Here is a 25,381-nt window from a genome sequence, read left to right on the forward strand (position 1 = left end):
GATCCATGCATTGTTTACATTACAAACAGATCTTGCGTAACTCCCCCAAATAAGATATTGTGTGGATTTTATGTTTGTCCTCATGTCAAAGTGGATTTTAGCCTACCCATATACTTATGTGCATGAATCCGCTCATGCACTTCACTCTGGCTGACTTCCTGTAAGGCGTTTTAGTTTGTTTACGGCTCACGTCTTCAGCTATAAAAAGTTGCTAAACAGGATTCCCTGAGAAATGTTTAGGATCTGTTGACAACAGATGGAAAAGAAGAGCTGAGTATTTCCCTTCTTTGCTGGTAAAGAACAGAATCATAGAATAGTTAGGATTGGAAAGGACCTTAAGATCATCCAGTTCCAACCCCCTGCCATGGGCAGGGACACCTCAGCCTAGACCATGTCACCCAAGGCTCTGTCCAACACCTAAGAATAACTCTAAATCCCAAATTAAAACATAGATAATACAGATAGACAAGAATCATAGAATCATAGAAGGTTGGAAAGGACCTTAAGATGATTCAGTGTAAAATAAGCAAGCATTTTTTGCAACTTTGGAAGTTGCAAAGCAAATTCTGTTTCAAGCATTAGTTTTCAGGGAAAAAGGCAGATACAACACTATGCTTTGCCTTCAGGAGTGGCACCAATCTCCCAGGCAGCGATGCCAAGGACATCAAAGCAGCTAAGTGACCCAGGCTTCTAGGTGCACAATTGCTCAGATGAAAGACTTATTAAAGGAAATCACAACCTCTCCTGCTGGCGCGATTTTGATTGTTATTTTTTGTGTATGAGTACCTGACAAAGCCTTGCCCACACATGTTTATCCTCCTGGTACATTAATGATGCTCTCTCTGATGTCAAGAATCATCTTGAGTCATGGCTATTCATTTTTTATTCATTTGTCCATATGTCTTACACTTCATTTTCTGCTACAGTACTTTGCGTTTCCTGAATTCGGTGCATTTGTAACATCAATAACAAATGTATGTGATACACACAGGGATTTTTTTGTTGTTTCACATCCCTGCTGATGCGGAGTGCACTGAGCTTGTGATGCACCGCGGGAGTTGTAAAGGTTCATATCTCCACAGGAGACAAGACCTCTTTCGAAGCATGTTCAAATTACAGTCTTTGCTTAAAAAAAAAAGTCCTGCACATTTTGTTGTAACGTACATAGGACACAGCTCACAAGAGAAATCAGCAAGCAGGCATAATATATGATGGGATGACATCTCAAAAACAACTGCAAATATGGGTTTGCTGTTCATCTCCTGAACTACATTAAAATAAAAGCACTTAACTGATTCTCATTATAAATTCTCTTTGCTCTGTTAAACACTTTCCCTAGTGTTTTATATGTTGAGTTAGCTAAACATACGCAGGCACCCCCAAAGTAGTGAGGCACATCATTGTCCTAAGTGGTCTTTAATACTTAGGTGGGAATTTACCCAGGCCAAAAGTTTCAGATTTGGATGCCTCAATCAGGCAATCTCCATTTGTTCTTTTGCATGCTAAGCAGAAGGAATTGGTTTTCAGGAGATGCTAGAACTGCTGATGCTTAAAAAAACATGGTGGTTAGCTGACTTTGTTTAAAAATCAGATGAAACTTTTTTGGCATGGAAAAAAACGTGCCGAATTTCCAAAATATGCATTTTGTGATTTCCATTCTCCAAGAAGATATTAGGCCCATCCTCTGTAACCTTGGGAAATGCATTCTTGAATTTTACAGCATTTTGTAAGTTTTGCTTTATTGAACAAAATTATTTTCGCTTATTATGGGTTGTTTGGTTTACCAGAAGATGTAAAAATACATACTAATGCTGTTGTGTTAGAGAAAGGATAATACACTGGTAGGTCTCTTATTTTGTTAAAGCAATGCATGAGCTCTTCATTACACATTTTAGCCTTTCTGATGGTGACTCCTCTCCAAATTACCTAATACATTTGACAAAATAACATCACATCTTATGATGAAATAATATCATCTCATCCACCTCTGAACTGCAGCCATTGCCGATGCACAAAGTGCCCAGAAGGAATAAAATACAACTGCTTTTCTGTAGCTGATAGCATAGGAGAAACTCAGTTAGAGAGTTTCATCGTGGTAGCCTATTCTTGTGGAGTATTTATAGTTAAATTTGCTGATATGATTTAAAGATGCTTAACTTTTTTTCCTTTTTTTTTTTGTAATGTAGCTATGATTTCCCTCAACTGTGAGAAAATCTGCTTCTAAGTTTTTCTTTTTAGGGCAAGTGTATGTTGTCCAAGAACTGGAATACATCGTTTATAGTTTCTTTTAATGGAGTTTAATCTACTGGATGTTAGGTGACCAGTGGATATTTGTAAAATCAGAGTCAGGGCACCTTTATTTTGGGGTGATGGTCCATTGCTTGAGGGTAATTTCTGCACAGAGGAGGCCAAATCACCCCCTGGGCTTCTGACCCCCTGGCAGGACACCACTGGATGCTCTAATGTCATATGTGGCACAGTTTATCCTGCCTGGATATCTGACACTGCAGCTCTCAAAGCACAAATCTATCGCGGATCTATTAGTATTCTACTAAATGCACCTTGTTTCCTCCAAGGTCTGACCCAGGCACCCTCTCTTGTGAAGAGATTCCTCATGAATTTACAGAGAAAACCCTCCAGTTCTGTCGGAGCCATCTCGCACAGCAGGATATCCATCTGCTTTGGGCTTGTTTATTGTAACCTGTGCTTGGGCTCCTTAATGCATTTAGGGTGGTTTCTGTTTTCCTGGGAGCGTGGACAACCACCACCATGGACGCAACCGCTCCATCTCAGGTTGTATGGAAGTACATCCAACTGTGATGTTGGAAGAGCTTTTCTCTGTTGATTTCTCAGAATTCAATAACCCTTGTGTGCAGAGTTTACACTTCAATTTGCCATTTGCCCTATAGATAGATTATCTTTTCTGGCAGTAAACTAATGTTACTAGATCTAGGAACCAGTACTGGTGCTATTGATTACAAGGTGTAATGTTTTTGCAAGCCTAGACAGGAGTAAATGAGGCTGTTCCCCAGTTGCTTTTTGAGATAATTGTGAGTGATGGGTTTTTTTGCCTTTTAGAGGGCCTTACAGCATTGGTGGCAATGGCAGGACACATAGGGCATAGACATAATTATCCTGAAGACCTTTTCTCTCTGAACTGGGCATTTCCTGCAGGAGTTACACTGTTTACAACAAAATCTAGCATTTCTGCTTCCACTCCTTTCATTGCTATAACAATAAAGGGGAGTCAATATGCTTGCGGTGAAGCAAAGAGAGAGACCGGCAGAGAAGACAGAAAGGTCCTGGGTCAACAGCCGAATTAGAACTTCCTCCCCAGCTTGGCATCAAAGCCAGGTTCCTGCCCTCACCCTGTTTGTGTGAGCAGGTACTAATTATCACAGACTGGCTTCGGCTGGAAGGGATCCCTCAAGTTGTAGTGTCCAATTATTTGTTCAGGCAGGGCCAGCTTCGAAGTTGGCTCTGGGTCAAAGCTGTCATCTGCAGCGGAGTTCTAAGAGTCCTCAAGGATGGGTGTTCCGCATCCTCTTCCTCAGGGCTTGACACCCCCCATATTTACTTTCAGAACCACAGAATGGTTTGGATTGGAAAGGAACTTAAACACCATCGAGTTCCAAGCAGCACAGCTTCTCTGGGCACCCTGTGCCAGCGCCTCAGCACCCTCACAGGGAAGAGCTTCTGCCTAAGAGCTCATCTCAGTCTCCCCTCGGGCAGGTTCAAGCCATTCCCCTTGGCCTGTCCCTACAGGCCCTTGTCCCAAGCCCCTCTCCAGGTTCCCTGCAGCCCCTTTAGGCACTGGAGCTGCTCTCAGGTCTCCCCTTCAGGAGCCTTCTCTTGTCCAGGCTGCCCCAGCCCAGCTCTCTCAGCCTGGCTCCAGAGCAGAGCTGCTCCAGCCCTCGCAGCAGCTCCATGGCCTCCTCTGGCCTCGCTCCAGCAGCTCCACGTCCCTCTTGTGCTGCTGCCCCAGAGCTGGATCAGGGCTGCAGGGGAGGTCTCCCCAGAGCGCAGCAGAGGGGCAGGATCCCCTCCCTGAGCTGCTGCTCACGCTCTGGGGGTGCAGCCCAGCACACGGGGGGGTTCTGGGCTCAAGCGCTCACTGAAGCCGGGTCATGGGGAGCTGCTCCTCACCCAGCACCCCAAGTCCTTCTCCTCAGGCTGCTCCATCCTGTCCCCCCCAGCCTGTGTTTGTGCTGGGGATTGCCCTGACCCATGGGCAGGACCTTGCCCTTGGCCTGGTTGAACTAATCGCTAATGGAATTTCTTTTGCTTGTCAGACCCCATCTGTTTTGACAAGGTATCTTTGTTTTGACATTGTCTACAGGGAACGTATTGCTCCTCATGATGGATACCTTAATACTGTCTCTACCATCCCAAGGGTGCACTTCCGTAGCCTACAGTTAAAAACATCTTAGTAATAGGAAAAGAAAAAAAAGAGGTAACGATGGCAGCTTTCCTCCTCAGGAAGCTGTGGCAGCATGAGCACGCTGCTGTATTGCATTCCGAGATTCACACCAATGCCCGAGCAGGGTAAAAGCGATCAGATGTCGGCAAACTGCTCCTTCACTTCTGTTTATGATCAGGAAAGGCCATGACAAAGGCATTAGGAGGGGATTATTGGACATAGAACTTATTTTTATTGCTGTTTTATTAGCTACTTTGCATCTGAAGAAATCCAGATGTTTTTAAGTTCAAGAGAGTTGCGCTGGGTGGTGAGATGGGATTGAATGGTTTCCTGGCGATCAGGAGAGCTCAGCTTGCGTTCAGCATTCCCAGGGTACCAATTCGTCGAGCACTCTGCAGGTCCCTTGTGTCAGGTAATTGTTACACTGGGGAGCGAGAAGAGGACTTGAGGATGAATTTTTGTCTGAGAGAGAAATGAGCTGATCTGCAAAATCAGCTGAGTTTGCTGCCCTCTTTCCAAAACTGCATGTTAAGGTGAGGAGCTTTCCTTGGACTGGAGTTCACATCGAGTTGTCAAGCTTTTATTTCATATTTATACTTAAAAAGAAGTTTAAATTATGCGTGGAAACTCAACATTTATCAGAAGACACCATGGAATGGCTGTAGAGATGTCACAATTTTACCCTGTTAAAGAATAACTGTGGTATCTTAAATGAGTTGGTATTTGTTGACTATTTTCCTTCCAGTAACACTGTCAGTAGAAAAAATTGATTTTGTTCATGCTTAGTTTGAACTTCTTGTCCTTGGGGTTTTTTTAAGTTGAACTGCAGAATACAACTTGATTTCTGGAGCGTTTTCCACACCAACACTGACATGGCAATTCTTAGCTAATGCTGAATTCTTTGCTCAGCTTTTTCAAAGGCAAGAAGAGATGTCTTCCGTCAGGAAAAAAAAAAAGAATAAAAAAAAAATATACAATTCTGCCCAGAATAGCAAAAACAAATGGTAATATCCTTATTATAGAGTCGAGTTCCTATCTGTGATGAGTGGAGAAAAATTCAGGGCTTACCTCTGAATTCTCACAAATGGAAGTGTTTTTAACTGAGGGAATGGGTTGAGGCTGACAAAGGGGAGATTTAGATTAGACATTACGAAAAGATTCATCAGTATGAGGGTGCTGAGAGACAGGAACAGGTTGCACAAAGAAGCTGTAGATGCTTATCCCTGGAAGCATTCAAGGCCAGGTTGGACACAGGGGCTTGGAGCAAGCTGCTCTAGAGGAAGGTGTCCCTGCCCGTGGCAGGGGTTGGAACTGAATGAGCTTTAAGATTCCTTCCAACACAAACCAGTCTGGGGTTCTATGATACTGTTATCTCTAAACCCTGTGTTTCTTTGTTTGTTTCTTTGCGTTGTTTCTGCCAGGAGTGTTAATGAACCTCCTGTTCCATTAGCTGCTGCATTTATTAGTCGGTTGACACTAAAAACCTTTCCTCGATTCAGACTCCCGCTCCAGTCAGTGGCATTTTCCCAAAAAGGGCACTAGAGTGGCCTTATAAGTACTATTAACATACAATGCAGTTCAAAAAGTAACTGCCACATTATAAAATTAATGTTTTTCTCACTTTTTCATTGTATTGGACTATTGGACTAGAAGAAACTCCGGTACCCTGTTCAAACGCTGTACCGTGGCAAATTGCCTTTTTCCGTATTATCTGAGAGGGACTCGAGCAATTATTTATTGCTCCAGTTAGCAGCAGCTCAAATAGAGCACCTGAAATGCCTCTGTTTTTAACAGAAAGCGACAGATCACATCCTCATCCTAATCTTTGCTCATTTTTCGCAAATGTAACCTTACCCAACCTAGTTATAAACATATATCATATGTCAGTCTGTTAGATTTATAAAATTTGATGAACTATATATTGTGCTATATGGCCAGTTATAATGAAGTATGTGCTGTATAGTCTCCATTTTTAAATTTTCCATGAACTCATCACATTTTTCCACCTAATTTATCACTTTCTGTGAGTATATTTTTCATGATCAAATTAATAGTAAATCACTCATTTTGCTTATTCATTATTGGGGAATTCACAATGTATTTTGATTAGACATGACAGTCCTATAGGGCTTTGGGGATTTCGGCAGTAATTTCTAGAATCAGGTTTCTTGAGTAATCTTTCACAGTTAAAAAGTCAGCGTTCAGGGTAACATTCTTCTCTGGCTAGTGTCTCATTATTCAAATTTAAGCCAAGTGAAGTACAGACATTCATGCTCTGGTCGTTATCAGTGGAAATATGTACCAACCCTTAGAGGACGATTCATCTTCTATTTCTTAAATATCTGTCTCAGCATGGGATAAACTGTTCTACAGAAGTGCTTGTCCCTTCATCTGCTATAGGGACAGCCGTTATTAGCTAAACTATGTGTCTAACTTACAGAAAACACTAACTGTCTCTCCCTAAATGTCCTTTTCAGTATAATCACTTAGCTCACTGCTGGTAATAGCAAACAGCTGGCACATCTCAAAGCCCTAAAACTTCATTTTTTTTGTATTCTCTCATTTCTCACAGTGTACCTTAGTGAGTGGTCTGCATTAACACCTTGCATCGCTCTGTCACATCTTACTAAACTCATAAATAGGCACAACAGCTGGGTAGAAGGAAGAGATGGAGGCAGTCAAGATTGTGCATATGAAAGCCTATTTCTTCTTCAGAAGCTACTGAATGTGTGTCATTATTAAACTCAGCTAAATAATGACTTTGTGTCTCAATAAATAAATCTTCTTGTGGAATCTGGAGAGTTACAACAACACTTAGTTAAATTAGAAATTAAAAGTAGTATGCTAATACCGAGTGGAAATCAGATGAAAATGTACTACATCTCTGTGAATACAAAATAATTTCTTTATGACTAATGATATTACAGTGAGTAACAGCTGAATTAATAACCATCCTGCACTTAGCACAGGGAGTTATTAATGTACCGGTCCTTCATTTGGCAATTTTTAAAGTTTAGCTGTTTTGCAATAGAAGCACACAAGCCACCTGAATATTAAACAAATATGTCACTGTTCCTTCTGAACGTAAAACGAAATACAAAATACATGGGTAGAAAGGATATTAGTAACAATATGCAATAAGTACTTAAAGATTATTTACTCATTTCACATTCACTGTAACAGTATTAATCATGCTGGGCTGATTTGGTGTTAATGTAGATAAAATATGTAATTTTGCGGTAGGTCTTTTGGAATGTCATGTTAATAAATGCCTCCTTGCATACAAACGTTTGTTATTTTTCAGTAAAGAACTTCGAGGCGGCAGTTCTCATCTTTGGCAGGTGGATGAGTGCCCTGTGTATTCCGCTGCAATTTTCTTCTGTGCAAATAGAATTAACAGCTTAAAAAGAAGTCGGGGGGGATGAAGTGAATTACATGAATAAAGACAGGAAAATGGATTGCCTTTTTTTCTCAGGAAACAGTAGAAAAAACCAACGTGGCGCTGACATGCAGATTTCACTTTGTTTTCATTTAGGGATACATTAAGAGTAGCCCCATGTAAACTAGGACACACAAACTAGCACAGCATGCCCATGAACCCAGAAGTTAATTCCTGTGTGTTATTTGTTTCCTGCCACCTCATTCTTCAGAGAGGTGCTCCAAATGGGAGAGCTGGGCTAGGGCAGCCTGGAGAAGAGAAGGCTCCTGAAGGGGAGACCTGAAAGCAGCTCCAGTGCCTAAAGGGGCTGCAGAGAACCTGGAGAGGGGCTTGGGACAAGGGCCTGTAGGGCCAGGCCAAGGGGAATGGCTTGAACCTGCCCGAGGGGAGACTGAGATGAGCTCTGAGGCAGAAGCTCTTCCCTGTGAGGGTGCTGAGGTGCTGGCACAGGGTGCCCAGAGAAGCTGTGGCTGCCCCATCCCTGGCAGTGCTCAAGGCCAGGTTGGACACAGGGGCTTGGAGCAAGCTGCTCCAGTGGAAGGGGTCCCTGCCTGCGGCAGGGGTTGGAGCTGGATGAGCTTTAAGGTCCCTTCCAACCCAAACCATTGTGTTTCTGTGATTCATAATTGCCAACATAGCATGAGGAGCTGTCTGTGAGGTAAAAAACAATAAAATGGCTATTACCATTGTAATTCTGACATCATGAAACTAAGGAGGGAGGCTCTTGCTCAGCATCCAGAAAGTGACTGCAGGGTTGCATGAACTATTCTGGGATGGCTTCAGGAGCACAAGATCCAGCAAGCAGCACTGGAGAGCCGGACACCCGTGCTTCACTGCAGAATTCCAGCTTTCCAAGGCAATGCGTCACTGGTGACGCTCACCCATCTCTTCCCACGTCGTTTCCAGACAGCAGCACATCCTCATGAGGGGCTGCGCAGGGCTGGATGCCTCCCTGCCGGCTGGAGTTCAGCACCAGGCACAATCCTGGGTACCCCAGGTCCATCCTGAGGAAGGCACTGGCAACCCACAGCATCCCTCCCCTCCATGTAGCTCTGCACATATCTGAGGCTTCCTCTGCACTTACAGCTGATGCCCAAAGTTGGTTCCAGCTTTCTTACACAGGCAAAACTGCCGGTGATTTAAAGGAGAACTTTACCTTGCTATTGATGAAGATAAAACCAGGATATTGAGATAAATAAAGCCTTTGGAAAGAAAACAAAAACAATGAGCAGCCATTGTGCTCTTTGCTTGCTTTGCACAGGTGTTTGCTTAACTTCATTCCCTTTTTTTCTTGGATTTCAGGAAAGCACTTCTCTGGTCTGCATCCCAAATCTGACTTTAACATTTTGTGATCTGTTTTGCCTTGTTCGTTTTCTCCTGCAGAGCCAAGTTCCCACTATGTGATTTCCTTGAAGGCCTTTAACAATGCAGGAGAAGGGGTGCCTCTGTATGAAAGTGCGACCACCAGGTCAATGACAGGTGAGTTGCAGACAATCTGTTCCCCATCAGTGAACATCGGCCTTACAAAGGTGCACACTGGGCAAAATATTTTGGTCAAGGCAATGGAAGAAATGAGTGCAGCAACCACCATGTCCTGCTAGAATAAATCAGCTTTGCTTTCCACTTAATTGTAACTATATAGATAGAATGAATTAACTAGCCTTTCCAGGAACTGGCTGTGTGAATTTAATGGGATGCTCACAAGTGTTTGCTTTTTAGTGCGAGTTGGCTTGTGAGAAGCGTGACTCCCAAACAACTTAAACATTTAAAGATCAGGGCAGAATTCTGGCCAACAGCTTCGCTGAATTAAGCCCAGATGAAATTATTTTTGTACCCTTCATTTTTAAAGCAGTTTAAATCGAAACTAACTAGTTAAGAGCACGCTGTCATCATGCACAACTACAAAAGCATGTAGAGGGGCTGCAGAAGGCAGAGGAACATACTGATGGGACTTCCCTGGCAGGATAAGGCTAACAGAAGGGATTACCCAGCAGTAGCAGAGCAGGTTGTTTTAAGCAGCTGTTTTCACAGATGCATGTTTGGGATGCTGGCAAAGTTATAAAATCAGACTTATTCTCATGTAGTACTGTGTTCCAGTCTGCCATGTGGTTTTTCTGCCATCAGTGGTGGATTGATGGGACTGACGAGGGGTTAAAAGAACAGAACCGAGAGGGAAAAACAGGAAAACGGAGGGGGGGTTGTGGGGGTGTAACAAAACACGTGTTTTTCCTCTGATTGGCACCATCATTTGGTGAAGGTTTTTTCCTGTGTTTCACCCATGGTGTTCAGAGCTGCCTGGAAGGGGAGCTGTGTCACTGAGAGCAAACCCAATCACTGACGCTGGCTTGGGTGGACCACGAGGAATAAATCAACCAAATGGTGCTTTGGTGTCTCTACAAGGAAAAACAGCTTTTATCCATATTTGTGAAGTATTCCCATAAGAAATCTTGGAAAGTCAGAAGGAGAAAAATAACCAAAACAGATTAATTACACGATCAAGGGCAACTGTAAAAAGGCACATTAGATACCATAAGTGTCAGGGAATTTCTGGCTGAAAATTATTAATCTTATGTGGAATATACAGACGTCATTTTTGCTGAGTGTGTGTCTTGTAAAACCTTTTTCCAGTGAGTTTGTGTTAGGATCTGTATATACTTTTGTTTTTTAAGATTTTGGTTGTTGAATCTATTTAAAAATCAGGATTTAATTTCATGTCTGTATATAACCTCTCATAAATGAAATGATACCCAGGTGTGAAAAAGGTAATTCAGGACTAGGTTCTGTTTTGGTGAATGGACCCAGTGATCATCTGTGAGCAGTCCACCTCGATGCTGCTTTCTTATTGCTGAGACATGTCTGTGCCTGGAGATCCCCACGACCTCCCACCCAAAGGATGAAGCCTCTAAAAGGAGAAACCAGATAGGGTTAGTCACAGGGGAACGTCTCAGAAAAGGCTTTTAGCAAAGCAGGAAAGTGCAAGGAACTGTGCTCCCCAAGAAGCAAATGAGCTGATGCATCCTGTGCACTAAAGAAAACAAAAAACTGTGTCCATTTAGCGTATACATAGACATACTTTAATCCCTGCTGGTGTGGATATGATGTGCAAACTACAGTTACATAACATGCAGTATTCACAAAAGAACGCCAAAGAGAGCAAAAATCTATTTTCTGTCAAGAGATTGCAATTACCAAATGACAGATGCCTACGCATAAATAATAACAAATGAAACTTTGGTGGAAAATTGAGGTGGTATTTAAGGGCCTATTTTTAGCCACCCTTGGATTATAGGCATTTCCCTCTTCCTCAAGTCAGTGGTGATGTGTTTCAAAAAGTGAATTATCTTGATTGATTGGGTCTGACCATTTTATGTGGGTAAACGCAGCCTGTCTTCATAATCTTCTCTGCAGCAGGACTGCATTTTCAGTATGGGAAAGAGAAAGAAAAAGGTAGTGTGATATTTGCTAAAATACCAACTGAGCTCCAGTCACATCAACTTCTGAGTTTGTAGATAAACCAAACAGAAACAGGTATTGCTCACCTTTCAAAGTTTACCGCCAATTCTTCTTGAAAACTTCAGTTAAGGAAAATTAGCTGTTAACTTGCAGAAGCTCGGTTCTCTAGGTTGGGGTAAAAAAGAGATTCAGCTGCCCATTCCACGCCACGTGGATCGCATCTTTGCATTCTGAATCACTACAACAACAAAGTTGCTTCATTTCCATCAACACTCACTTTCAAACTTCCTATAAAGCAGCTTTCAATGAGAGAAGCAACGCAATGAGATTGTTTAAATGGCTTATTATAAATTTTGGTGATCCTTATCTCCTTTGTTTTCCTTTCTAAGGCTGCTTATTATAAATTTCAGCGACCCTTATCTCCTTGTTTTTCCTTTCAAAGGCTGTAACCTCCCAAATTTCTGAATAAAAATTACAAAACCATAAAAAAGGAGTGATCAAAGAGTGTCAGCAGCTGCAACTGCACCTAGAGCAGAAAAAATGTAGTAACTGTTGATGGGGAAACAAAAAAATGTAGTAACTGTTGATGGGGAAATATTAGATTGGTTTATGCTTTGATTAATTAGCACATTATTTTAGACCGAAAAAAAAAATAAAAACAAACAAACCCAGAACCAAACCAAGCAACCTTTTGGAGTGCTTTTGCTGCACTTTACCGCAGCATTTTCAGATTGCATTTAGAGAAATCACAGCTGGTAAATAATGAGTAAGTATGGTTTTAAAGGTAAGCCAGAAGGTGGCTGGGTGCTTCCACAAGGATGTAGGTCCTTCAGAGAAGTGCTGAAGGCCAGGTTGGATGGGGCTTTGAGTAACCTGGTCTAGTGGAAGGTGTCCCTTCCTGTGGCACAATGTTGCAACTGGATGAGATTTAAGGTTCCTTCCAGCCCAAACCATTCTGTTATATGATTCTATGATTTAAGCGATCTCTGGTTCCCGCATGAGTGCCATCACCATGCAGCTCCAAAAGGCAGAGAGAGATCCCTGGAGAAGCCAAGAGCACGAATGTCATTGGGGCCAAGCTGAACACTGATCAGAAGAAAAATCCTCTACACTGTTGGTGGTTGTTATCTGCTGGCTGTAACAGCAGTAATTTTCTGCTGACCCAACATCTGTTTCCCTTCTCACACCTTCATAACTCAGACCCAGAGTAACCTCCTTTGCCATGAAGTAGAAGGAGAAGCATGGCCACAGTGATCTTGACAGCCTCAGTTAACTGAATGTGTCAGCACGCCACTCAGCTTTTGGAAGTGAAACTGAATGTGGCACAGTCTTGATAACTAAGCCAGAAATTTCTTCTGACACTGCATAATGCACCACCGAGACATGTGCTTGGTGCTCAGCATCTTGCTCACCAAAGGCCACTCCGTCACAGACACATCGGAGAGGGAGTGTGCTTCTTCCTTAAGGAGGAAGCCTGCTTGAAGATAACCCACGTCTTCATGCCTGTATGTGCACATCAAGCACGCTGACAGTATTAAACAAACAACTGCAAGATTTTCACTTCAGCGCTTTCAGCAGTGAAATTGTCATGTTCTGTTTCGCCTGAAAGTGTTTAAGCAGATTCAGAATATGCTCCTTTCAAAAAGTTAAACCAACAGAAGAGCCGAAAAGAGGCTGCCAATAGAGAAAAGCATGAGTAACTTCTAAACATGTGAGGGTATGTCATGTCTATAGATCAGGTTGGAAGCTGACACAATCTCCACTTTTAGTGTTTCCAATAATGTGCTGTTTACATGATTTGATTTTTTGAAGAAAATGTAGGAGAGACACTGTGCATTGACTTCATCTTGTGCAAAGAAAATACAGCATACTTCGAAGTATTTGAACAAGTCATGGAAAATAGCACTTAGCGCTGCTTAGTTTTGTTGTAGTGATATGACTGAAATGTTGCTGATGCGTTCTCATTTTGCATTAATGCCTTTCTTTCTGTTCTCCTCATGTTCCCCCTCCTCATTAATGCCATGCATTTAACCCATTGTGATGTGTGCCCCTTGGTGGCTGCTTGATTTTTGTTTTCTTTTGTTTGTTTCTTTTTTTCTTTGTTTAACTTACCTGTTCATTTAATTTGGAATGCTCATTTGCTGATGTATGGACCCAGACCCCATTGATCCATTAGAAGTTGATTTTTATCCTTTGCTTGATGATTTCCCTACCTCAGTCCCAGATATCTCCACCCCCATGCTCCCACCAGTAGGTGTCCAGGCTGTTGTACTTACGCATGATGCAGTGAGGGTCATCTGGGCAGATAACTCTGTCCCAAAGAATCAAAAGACAACGGAGGTTCGCTTCTACACGGTCCGATGGAGAACAAGCTATTCAACAAATGCTAAGTATAAGGTGAAATTTTAACACGTTACGAATTTATGAGCTATTTCATCTGTTCGTGTTTTATTTGCAAAGACTCTGAATTGGCTTTTATGAACTTTCCTCAACCAAATCTCCCATTTCAATTAAAAGGAAACTTGCCTGAGTAAGTACTGCTCCCTAGAAACCCATGTGTTTAGTTGGATGAACGCCATAGTGTAATTCCACATGCCAACTGTTGGAAGTTTTGATCTTTAATCTTTACCAATCAGACATAAATTAGTCACAGATTTAGGAGCACAATAGTGTAGTGTGAATAGGAAGAAATACCAACTGCAAACCCACCCACACCGTATGACAATTCCACCCACCCATATTGCATATTCCAAGTTGCAGAAAAGGAAGGCTAGTTTATGAGAAAACACAATTTGAATGGATTGGCAGGAGCATACTACTGTATGGTAATTTCTTTTCAAGTGCTAATGAAAGCAGCACCAAAAGCAGCACCAAACGCACCAAAGAGATGTGGTAGGACAGGGAATGGAAAGGAGCTAGCATAGGCTTTAGGCTTTTTAGTTTGCTTGGATTTGAACAATAAGCTATATATCCCCACTGTTGTCAGCTTAAATATTGCATCTTATATAGCATCCACCTTCCCCATGATAAGTGTGTCGTTCCTCCCTTGCCCTACCATAATAGTTGTTTTCCATTGCCTAAAGGACCATATTGATCCATAGTGAGTTGTTTGCTATGGATGTATTTTTATACTGCAGGTGGATGCCTTATTTTTCACTGTTCTCTGTCCTAACAAAAGCAGCCTCATACAAGTCATTTTTACAAGGATTGCGGAACAGGCCATGCTCTATCCACTAAGGCTGCTCTGATTAGAGCCTGAGTGATGTGTCTGAATATAGGCTGGCCTTTCTAAACCCAAGAGAATGGCTCTCCACCTTTTTCAGGTTTGGGATACACCTGTCCTACAGATTGATCTTGAGATCAATCCATATTGGAAGATACGGGATTGATGATGGAGAAGCTTTTGCCTTCAATCCCTTTTCTGAGTGTGATTTTTTTTTCAGCTCTCCCAGGATATGTCTCCATCAGAATCTGGCTCACTGGTGCTTGGCTGAGTCCATGTGTTGCCACAAACTACTCATTTCAATTTCATTACATCTGACTTGCCTTCACGCCAGCTGAAAACCCATTCAGGCCAGCTGGATTTTTGCTGAAGGTGCTGACCCCTGTAAAGCTTTTAAATAATAGTACATCTTTACAAGGTATAAAAGTCCATAACTTGCTTTTCTATCTACTGCCATACTTAGGGCAGCTTCAGATGCTGACATGGTAACCTGCAATACTAGACACAAATTTTGTATGCTCATGCAGTTGTAGCGAGCTTATAAGTAATTAAGGGTGCCAAAATGATGCATTGCAATGTTTTGAATGCCCTACCTTGCTTCATCTCCTATTTAGAGATGGATTTCCATGCCCAGCAAATAGAGGAGTATAGCATAGGAAGCACAGTGAGTCCCTGTTTGCAGCTCTAGTGATGAACTCAAATCTCCAGAAAAAACAGCATTATATTTTGCCACTCACAGTCAGTCATAACATTTTCTCTAGTTTCCCAATGCATGTAGTGAGCTGCATGCAGGGGAAAATGGTGGGTGACAAATAAAAATGATTGAAAATAACCCGTTTAATCCAGTGTTCAGGAGAAGCATGTCTGGTTTGGAGGTGTCAAGCTCAATGGCCTTCTGCTAATCAAGTAGGTGGACATCTCTCACAAAGCCACCCACAGGGCTCTGGAAGGTGTTCAGATGCAGAAGACTAAAGAGGAGCAAGACTAAAGTCGCCTTTTTTGGCTACCATCTCTAGTTTGGCCAGTCTGTTCGTAATGTGTAACGAGCCAGCCTGATTCATTTATTCCAATTCCATCACCCAAAAGCAGAAAAAGTCAAAAATCTTTCAAGAGGGTCTGTTTTCTTGAAATAACCACGTTTTTTCAAGGAAACTGATAAAACACTATTATGTTATGCTTTGAAAACAGTGGAGAAAACTTCCCTTCTTCAGAGGGGTTTGGATGAGGCTCCCAGTTAGGGTCCCAAAGCGCTTGCCTGTGCATTGAGTTTCCAAGTCTTTTGAGATTTTCCCATTAAAGTCCCCCACTACTTCGAACCTATGTATCTAAACATAATGAAGGGTTTAGGTTTACCCTTTCTTGTGGAAGTGGGATGTTTATAAATTTAACTTTGCCCTGCCAGCTTTACTTTGTGCAAATTGTCCCAAACAGCTATCCAGTGGTATTACTAAAGGTACTTTCTACAGTTACACCCCCTTCATCTCAATGTGATATTAACTTCAAGGATGTTTCTACTGTTGAAATGCTAATATTTAGTACTGAGCAAAAGAGTCAAAGAAAAACACTCAACTAAAGGCAAAAAACTTTACTTCTACAAAAAAGAACCCGATGTCGTTATGTTCCACTAAAGGCCAGTTTATACAGGAACAGGTTCAAACCCTGTTGTTTCTTTCCATGTGAATTTTTCCTGACTGCAGTGTCTAAGGACTTCTACAGTGATTGTTATCGGTTTTAGTTACGCTCAGTCATGCTGAGGAGTATTTTATGCTGTAAACCATTTTCTTTCCTGCAAAATATTTTCTGGGAGAGAAAATTATTTTTCTCTCTGTTAAAATCCAGCTTTATTCAAATAATAATTTGTATAAACTCCAGCAGGTAGATTTTACAGTCTCCGTCAAGTGGCTGAGTAGTTCAGGTGAATAGTTTATGAACATTTTCAAGTGATGTCTTTGCTTCAATAAGACTTTTAAAAGAGGGAAATTCCCTGCCGGAGTAAACCCTTAGTACAGATAAGTTGCAAACTTGCTAATTTCCAAGAACTAGGGGTTTTAATTGAGTATAAAGATGATAAAATATGGTGCTGCTTTGTCTTCCTATCAAGTAGCATGCAAAACCTCTGAGAGCACTTGTGGTAAAACAGTGTAGCATATAGGCAAATATAGCCATTAATCATAGAATCATTGATTCATAGTATAGTTAGGGTTGGAAAGGACCTCAAGATCATCCAGTTCCAACCCCCCTGCCATGGGCAGGGACACCTCACACTAAACCATCCAACACAAGGCTTCATCCAACCTGGCCTTGAACACTGCCAGGGATGGAGCACTCACAACCTCCCTGGGCAACCCATTCCAGTGCCTCACCACCCTAACAGGAAAGAATTTCCTCCTTAGATCCAATCTAAACTTCCCCTGTTTCAGTTTGAACCCATTACCCCTTGTCCTGTCACTACAGTCCCTGACAAAGAGTCCCTCCCCAGCATCTCTATAGGCCCCCTTCAGGTACTGGAAGCTGCTCTGAGGTCCCCACGCAGCCTTCTCTTCTCCAGGCTGAACAGCCCCAACTTCCTCAGCCTGTCTTCATACAGGAGGTGCTCCAGTCCCCTGATCATCTTCGTGGCCTCCTCTGGACTTGTTCCAGCAGTTCCATGTCCTTTTTATGTTGAGGACACCAGAACTGCACACAATGCTCCAGGTGAGGTCTCACAAGAGCAGAGCAGAGGGGCAGGATCACCTCCTTCGCCCTGATGGTCACACTCCTTTTGATGCAGCCCAGGATACGGTTGGTTTCTGGGCTGCGAGTGCACACTGCAGCCGGCTCATGTTAAGTTTCTCATCAAGAGCACCCCCAAGTCCTTCTGCACAGGGCTGCTCTGAATTAATGTCTCTTCAAAGTAAATCTCTCCCCAACACACACCCCTCTTGAATATTTCTGCTTTATTCTGTGGTGTGGTGGAAACTTGATGTCCCATTTTCAGTAAAGGTCAATTGATTTTTTGATCGTCTGATGATTAGCATCAGAATGGCATTACTGGTGCATGCCAGAAAGCGCCTTGTTGTGAACCACTTTGCAAATGTGAACCTCGAGGTATTCTTCTGATCGAAAGTCACATGTATCTTGTCCTTACTCAGCTAACTTTAGTCTATAGGTATATAAACACATAAAAATGTGCTCCACATTTACCCACTGTCCTGTAAGTTGCGGATGCCGGAGGACTGCACACCAGGCTCTGTAACTGAAGAGCGTGGGAATTGATTTTACCCAATTGCCACCGATTTGCCTGATAATTTTCTTCTCACTTGTCTTCTCCGACATTAGTTTGAGCTCAGATTGTTCCTTACTGCAGGCCGAGGTAAAAAGCTAAATCAGCTAAAAATAAACGAACAATTTAATATTCACATCAACATCGATACATTTAGTTGTTCATAACATATCACAGGGAGACAGATCAATAGTATGTTTCAAATATAATATAATGTATAATCATGCTGTATTTAACCAAGAAAAAGTGCGCTTTTTGAATACAAAAACGCAACTTTATGCAGCAGTTCTGGTCATATTTTGATCTTCATCCTTAATGCATGTTAACTTCAGAAAATGGTAACCCTTAGTAAAGACCATTCTTGGAATAAGAATGTTTTCTGAACCTCCACTAAAAATCAGCAAAAATCAGCAATTAAAAACTTTTTTTTAGCAGGAACCTATCAAAGAGGCTGAAAATGGGTGTTTTATTTATGAAAATATTGCAATTTTTTGTCCTGCTACAGACATAGATGTAAGACATAGGGTTAGCTTCCAGTTTACGCAAGGAAAACAAGACACAGCAAATTGCTTTATGTGGGAATAGGCAAAGAGAAAGCATCACACTAATTTATTCAACTGCTTATGGTACTAAAAATATTCCCATTAAGGTGCGCAGTAGCAATAGGGCTGTTTTGCTTGAAAAGGGAATCCTCTGTAACCATGTTTTGCTTAGCTACTGGCAGAAAGAGTGTCTTTAAAGATGTTCTCCGCTCTCTGTCTTCACAGTCGGCAGATACAACTGCTCTGAGCCACACTGTGATAGGTCTGAAGCCGAACACCATGTACGAGTTCTCTGTCATGGTCACCAAAGGCCGGCGGTCCAGCACCTGGAGCATGACCGCACACGCCACCACCTACGAAGCAGGTACGGCAAGAGCTGCTGGGATGGATTTCTTTGGGTTTTCTCATATTTGCCGTCAAAAGCCTTGTTCAAGCTCAACTTGAACAAGTTCAACATGAACTGGCACTGTATGTACAAATTTAACTGGTTTTCCTCGCTTCTTTTCATGGCTAGTGAGACAGAGCAGTCATACTACTGAGCTCTGATGTCACTGCAAGAACTTAGGAGATGGTAGTACCTTGGCCCATAGTATAACGAGTAGCTGTGACTTCAGATACTAATGATTTAAAAGAGTTTTCAAAGAAACCCAACATCGGGTGACAACAATTATCCTGTTATCATTAGAAAATTATAATTGCTACTTTAAAATTTTTACTTACAAAGTTCTGCGTCGTTTTGCCTTCAGTTCGTAACTTCCCATCTTACCCACTTAGTAGAAAGGACTCAGTAACTGCTTCCATCTACTACACATCCTTCTTGACCAAAGGTCCTGACTCACGGGTCTGTTCATAACACTGTGTGGACGTATTTTAATGGTTTGCTGTGTGCTGTGCTGGTGGCTGATGCTTCAGCCCAGGCAAAACCTTTTGTCACTTACAGTGACTAGACCTCTGTGTGTGAAATTAGAGACAGAAACCAGGAAAAAAATCCCAAAAACCTAGTCAATTGAGCAGCCTTTCCAGCTTGAACATTACTTACTAGAAAGACACAATTATCTACCCTGTGCAAATTGTTCGCATATAAATTCCCGGCTAACAGTTTGTAATGCATCTCTTGTATCCTCAGTGTGTTTATACATCTGTATTTTATTTTCACCAAGCAGCCATTCTCAATATTAACAATATTCTTATAATAAGCAAACACACTTCGAAGGCTTAATTTAGCTGCTCTTCTCAAGCGTTTGAGTGGTATTTTCCAAGCAAGAAGCTATGATACATCCTGCTTGAATTACGAAAGATGCTTCAGATTCTGAAGGGGAATGAATGCAGTTTTGATAAAAGACACCAGGTACATATTATATGTAGCCCTAATTCAGTAGGATAAAAATATTTGAAAAGGGATGAAGATGTAGTGATCTCTGCAGATAACATCCTCTCCAAAACATTATTCTTTCTTTATCTTTCATGTGCTTTCCCTTACCTACAGTAGCGAAATAGTATGCCTGGGCTTTACTTCTAGTTATCCTGCAGGTGTTAAGGGCGACAAATACAGTGATCTCTAGGCTGTCTTTAAATGAGGGTGGGGGTCTACCATTAAATTTTCATTTCTTTGAGAATAAGCTATTGAACCCCTCTTTTGAAACTCCTGAGTACATTTCACAGGATCGTAGAATCCTAGATTCATAGACTCATAGAATCACAGAATAGTTTGGTTGGAAAGGACCTTAAGATCATCCAGTTCCAATCCCCTGCCATGGGCAGGGACACCTCACACTAAACCATCTCACCCAAGGCTCTGTCCAACCTGGCCTTGGACACCGCCAGGGATGGAGCACTCACAACCTCCCTGGGCAACCCATTCCAGTGCCTCAGCACCCTCACAGGAAAGAATTTCCTCCTTATATCCAATCTAAACTTCCCCTGTTTCAGTTTGAACCCGTTACCCCTTGTCCTGTCACTACAGTCCCTGACGAAGAGTCCCTCCCCAGCATCCCTATAGGCCCCCTTCAGATACTGGAAGGCTGCTATGAGGTCTCCACGCAGCCTTCTCTTCTCCAGGCTGAACAGCCCCAACTTTCTCAGCCTAAAATCATACAATACCACATTGGAAGGGAACTCAAGGACCACCTGGTCCAACTTTTCTAGGAACAGGAATACCTGTACTAGGTGGTCCAGCACCCTGTCCAGCCCTAACTTAACAGTGTCCAGTGTTGAGGAGTTCAGCACTTCCTTAGACTATTCCAATGGCTGGTTGTTCTCCATGTGAAAAATGTCCTTCTTTGTCCAGCTGGAATCTCCCCAGGAGTAACTTGTGCCCATCACCCCTCACCTTTTCCATGGGACTCCTTGTAAAAAAGGAGTCTTTGTCCTGTTTGTAGCCACCTGTTAAGTATTGGCACATGGCATGAGGTGTCCCCAAGCCTTCTTTTCTCCAGGCTGAACAGACCCACCTCTCTCAGCTTTTCCTTATACAGCTTCCCAGTCCTTGGATCATCTTTGTGGCCCATCTCTGGACCCACTCCAGCCTGTCCACACCTTTTTTGTACAGCAGGAAAAAGACTGAACAGTGTTTTCCATATGTGACCTGACGAGCACTGAGTAGAGCTTTTACATCACTGAGCTGCATGAGGCTGTATACTGCGGAACCACTAGATTTTCCACATTCTCTATGATTGCCTATATATCTCTCTATAGTCCCTTAGATAAGAATGGATGTGGTTTTGCTGAAGGTATTTTTCTTCTTCATCTGTTGTAGACAGCAGCATGTACATTTGGACACCAAATTAGTACATACTGTATTTTCTAAGGGGGGCTGGTATCTTGAAAACACTCTAGATGCCTTTACAAACTGGTTTCTACCAGCAGATACCAAATGAGGTCTGCAGATAAATATTGATTTGTTGGGCTTTTTTTAAATGAAAGCCACAGTATATGCCAGTTAAATAACAAAGGGAAAACAAGAGGGAATATATGTGTCCTTACATTTTCCCATGTGATTGCAATGCAATTATCTGCGCTTGATAGAGCAGCTCTGTTTATTAAGGGCATCCTGCGCTGCTGATTTTTATTGCCTATTTTGCACCCATTCTGCATGTTGAATTTCCTGTAATGATATTAAAGAACATACATATCAGCATCGATAAAGAATACACGCAAGATTATTACCATGGCTAGGGAGAGTTGTTATGCCCAATATTCAAAAGCAACTCTCAGAGCCAAGTTCCATCCCCAGATCAGCCTACACAAGTCTTACGGATATGAGGGGTGTTAATAAGTGCTAAGGGAAACATCTAAAGCTTTGATTTTTCTCACGATATCTTATGTTCGCAATCTGCTGAAAGCAGAGCTCAACTTCAGCCGCTCAGCAGAGTTCGTGTTTCGCTCACCGGCACAGAAAGGTTGTGTTACAGGAGGGGTTTATAAGCTTTGCTAGTTTAGCCTCAAAAAGACAGGAAATCTCAGAAAGGAAAGGGTTAATTAGTTCATGAAAACATGTCAGAAGGGTTAATATCAGAGAAAGGAAAACAGCGTTCAAGATAAAAATGCTGTTTGCCTACAAAGAGATGGATGCAGTTCAGTAGAAATTTCTGTGAAGGTAAATAACATCACAGGATAGGCTTGGCAAAAGTAAACAAAAGAAATTTTACTTTAAGAATCGAGTGAGGTTCATTTATGAAAATGGTTATTTCTTTCAGTTCCCTGAAAAAGCAGGGCCATGCAAGATGGAGAAGAGAAGGCTCCAGGGAAACTTCAGAGCAGCTCCAGTGCTGAAAGGGACTGAAGGAAGCCTGGAGAGGGGCTTGGGACAAGGGCCTGTAGGGCCAGGACAAGGGGGTGGCTGCCCCATCCCTGGCAGTGCTCAAGGCCAGGTTGGACACAGGGGCTTGGAGCAAGCTGCTCCAGTGGAAGGGGTCCCTGCCCGTGGCAGGGGTTGGAGCTGGATGAGCTTTGAGGTCCAGTCTGGGATTCTGTGATACTAGGATTCCAGTACACTTTTTGAACTGACAAGCCGGTGTCCCAAGCTGGCTACAAGCTGCGTAGCTTTTAAGTGCAACACAGTCCTCTTGAGAAATCCCCAGCAGCAGCAGTAATGACAATAGCAATAATGCAAACTTCCCCAGCAGTGCGTTAGCTCATGACATGCTCGGCATCACCCAGGACTAAGAGGCTTCTCAAAGACATGTGAACTTATGTTCTGGATCGCCTACTTCAGGCTAAGAAAGATGCTTCCAAAGAGGAGCACCTGATGTGACAAGACTGAAGGGAGTCCCATTGGTGCTGGCTCTGGACATATCAGACTGAAAGTGTTGTTCCAGCACATATAGCAAAGAGATAATCTACCATAAACCTGCAACAAAGAGTGTCGTTTCAAAGGGATTAACTCCGTGTGACCAGAGCCTGTACAGCACCTGGCTCCTCCTTTCTTGTTGTTTGTCGCCCTGAAGACTTGTCTCTGTGTTTAGATTGGGCTGGTTTAGCTCAGCACAATCCAATGGATTTTATAAAGTTTTTCCTCACAAAGTGACTTCAGGGCAGTGGTTCAAACATTCAAACATGTTGTTTAGTGGCCACAGGGGTAGGACACAGATGATGAGATGCTCGTATACTGTGTTCCCTGTGCTGTTATGTTCTCTATATCCTCCAGGTCATTGACAGCCTGCATCAAACAAAGCAAATGAACAATGAGCTTAGTGCCAATGCATTTACTTCTCTCTCTTAACTATTTATTAATAATTGGCCTTCTTTCTTTTCTCCTCCACAGTCTTACAAAATATCTGTGACAATTTCCTGACCTTACAAAATATCTGTGCAAGATGTCCTGACCATCGTCAGAAAGGCAGGGTGCAAAGTAGATACTGTAGGCTCAGAAATCCAACCTTGTGTCCTTAATACACTGGAAATAGAAAAACTAAGAATTTTCTATCATATCTAAAATGTCCCAAGATGAGATAGGTTTAGCAAATAGACACAGTTATGTCTGGTTTATACTGGTACATACCTACAAATTTTCCTAATAGAGAAGCCAAAGTATTATTACTGGTTTTAAGTGTATAGGGTTCCCAGAATACGTTATGTGTGTCTGGGTGCCTCCGTGGAGAATAAGAGCTAGCCACCAAATCCTAATATATCTACATGCAGTGTTTTTTGCAATTGCTGCTTTTGAAAACTCACTTCTAGACAAATTGTATGTTACATGTTTGAAATGCACCTAAGGACACTCACATTTGAAAGGATCTAAGAAAGCGGTAGATGCCTATAGTAGATGAACTATAGCTCATGACTGCTATGGTGTGTAAGTAATTCAGAAGAAGGTGAATAACTTCTATTTTCTATTATTTCCATTGTTTTCAGCTCCAACCTCTGCTCCCAAGGATTTGACAGTCATTACACGGGAAGGGAAACCCCGGACCGTCATTGTCAGCTGGCAGCCACCGTTGGAAGCCAATGGAAAAATCACTGGTAAATACTTAAATTATCTATCTTCTCCATTTATTTACCATTCCGAGTGTTTGATGCTTTCACTCATTAACTCTTTTTTCTTGGGTGCTATTTGATCTGATGATATTTTATTTTATTTTACTTTTATCAGCCAACTTGGTTAAGGGTTCAAGGCAATGTTAGGGATCCTGTAAGGTCTAGAACTTGGGATGTAAATCTATATTTTTAAATGCTAAGAGCAGTAACATAAGTTAAAAAATGGAGCACCTGAAGTGCAGGTTTTGTGGTTCATGCTGCTCAATGATAATTAGAAATGACTAATAATTAGTATTTTGTTTGGCAAGAGTGTAATGCATAATGCATGTAATAATAGGTTGCTCAGTGCAGCACATCATGGGAGAATTTATTGGTAGATATTCAATTTTACAGTAACTATTTAAGGCAATGATGATCAGGAAAAACCCTAATATTGACTGACAAGAACTGAACTGAATGCATGCTTCACAATGACAGATTTTATTTTCCAAAACACTTCTTGTAACCTTAGTGTCTAATTAAGTAATTCATTACAAACCTGTAATGTTAATTTAGTTTGAAAAATACAGTAGAGTTCTATCTGAGATTTTGCTTGTAATTGATCATTTTGGGCTGTTAACAGACATCTCAGGGCCATATAATTATTAGGAGAATTATTGTCCACCTTCAATAGCTTGCACATCGTGGTCACGTTATTACAAACAGTTGGGTTGGACCTGTTCTACAGCATATTTTTGTGTGGGAGAATGAAAATGTCACTGTTACTGATCATAATCCCAGTAACACTCTGCTGAAGCACTGAGGAATATAAATGTAAGAGGAGGAACACTTCAGAACGATGTCCCGTGTGAGCCATTAGCAGTGAAGAGCCCTGGATAAGCTTTTAACAGTTGTAACTCGGCAGGGCCTTACTGGCGTCAGATGAGCTGTTGTGAGTTACACCAGGAAAGTAACCCACTTTATGTTATCAGTAAAAATAAGGATATATTTCCATGTGGACATCACCCAGCAATAACGATTCCTAGGCCAGACTTGCATAACTGTGTATAATTTCGCTTTACATTATCATCAGGACTTTACAATCCGTGACCATGTCCAAAAGGAGGATGTTTTGATGAAATGACCCTGTTCACACTAACCTAATTCAGCCATTAGAGAGAAGACATGACCATTCTGATGGACAGCACACCCAAATGAGTGCTAATAGTCCTGATTCCCCAGTGAGTAAAAGACAAAATAAAATAGAAGCTTTCCTGACTTCCAGGGCATGAAATCACTCCCTGATAGCAACCTTCGTAGAGCTTTTCCATCAGCAGCAGCATTCAGACCTGAGACCAGACTGGATCCCCTGGCATCCATGCACAAAGTTGGTTCTTCTAGCACTAGGTTGCAGAATGTCTCCCAAGGGAATTTTTTGCTGAGTGTGTGGTCAAATGTTTCTTAGGCATATGAAGCAGGGTTGCAAACTAGTTGCAGGGTGTTCTAGACCTCTCAGCCCTGATTACAGGCTGTTTTCTTCTTCACAGATGTTCATTTGCAGGCAAAGTAATTCCTATAAACTATAATA

The 25,381-nt window shown here is 42.0% G+C and overlaps 1 protein-coding gene across 1 annotated transcript in view; it reads left to right on the forward strand.

The window, feature by feature from the left end:
* DCC (DCC netrin 1 receptor) overlaps positions 1 to 25,381 on the forward strand; it is a 615,473-nt gene that overhangs the window by 528,798 nt on the left and 61,294 nt on the right. Inside the window, exons 16-19 of the mRNA XM_065661552.1 lie at positions 9,243 to 9,338; positions 13,471 to 13,709; positions 18,565 to 18,703; positions 23,692 to 23,799. Of these exons, the coding sequence (XP_065517624.1) occupies positions 9,243 to 9,338; positions 13,471 to 13,709; positions 18,565 to 18,703; positions 23,692 to 23,799 (582 nt within the window). The remainder of the gene's footprint in view (positions 1 to 9,242; positions 9,339 to 13,470; positions 13,710 to 18,564; positions 18,704 to 23,691; positions 23,800 to 25,381) is intronic.

The sequence above is a fragment of the Lathamus discolor genome, chromosome Z (genome assembly GCF_037157495.1).
Source record: "Lathamus discolor isolate bLatDis1 chromosome Z, bLatDis1.hap1, whole genome shotgun sequence".
Classification (NCBI taxonomy): domain Eukaryota; kingdom Metazoa; phylum Chordata; class Aves; order Psittaciformes; family Psittacidae; genus Lathamus; species Lathamus discolor.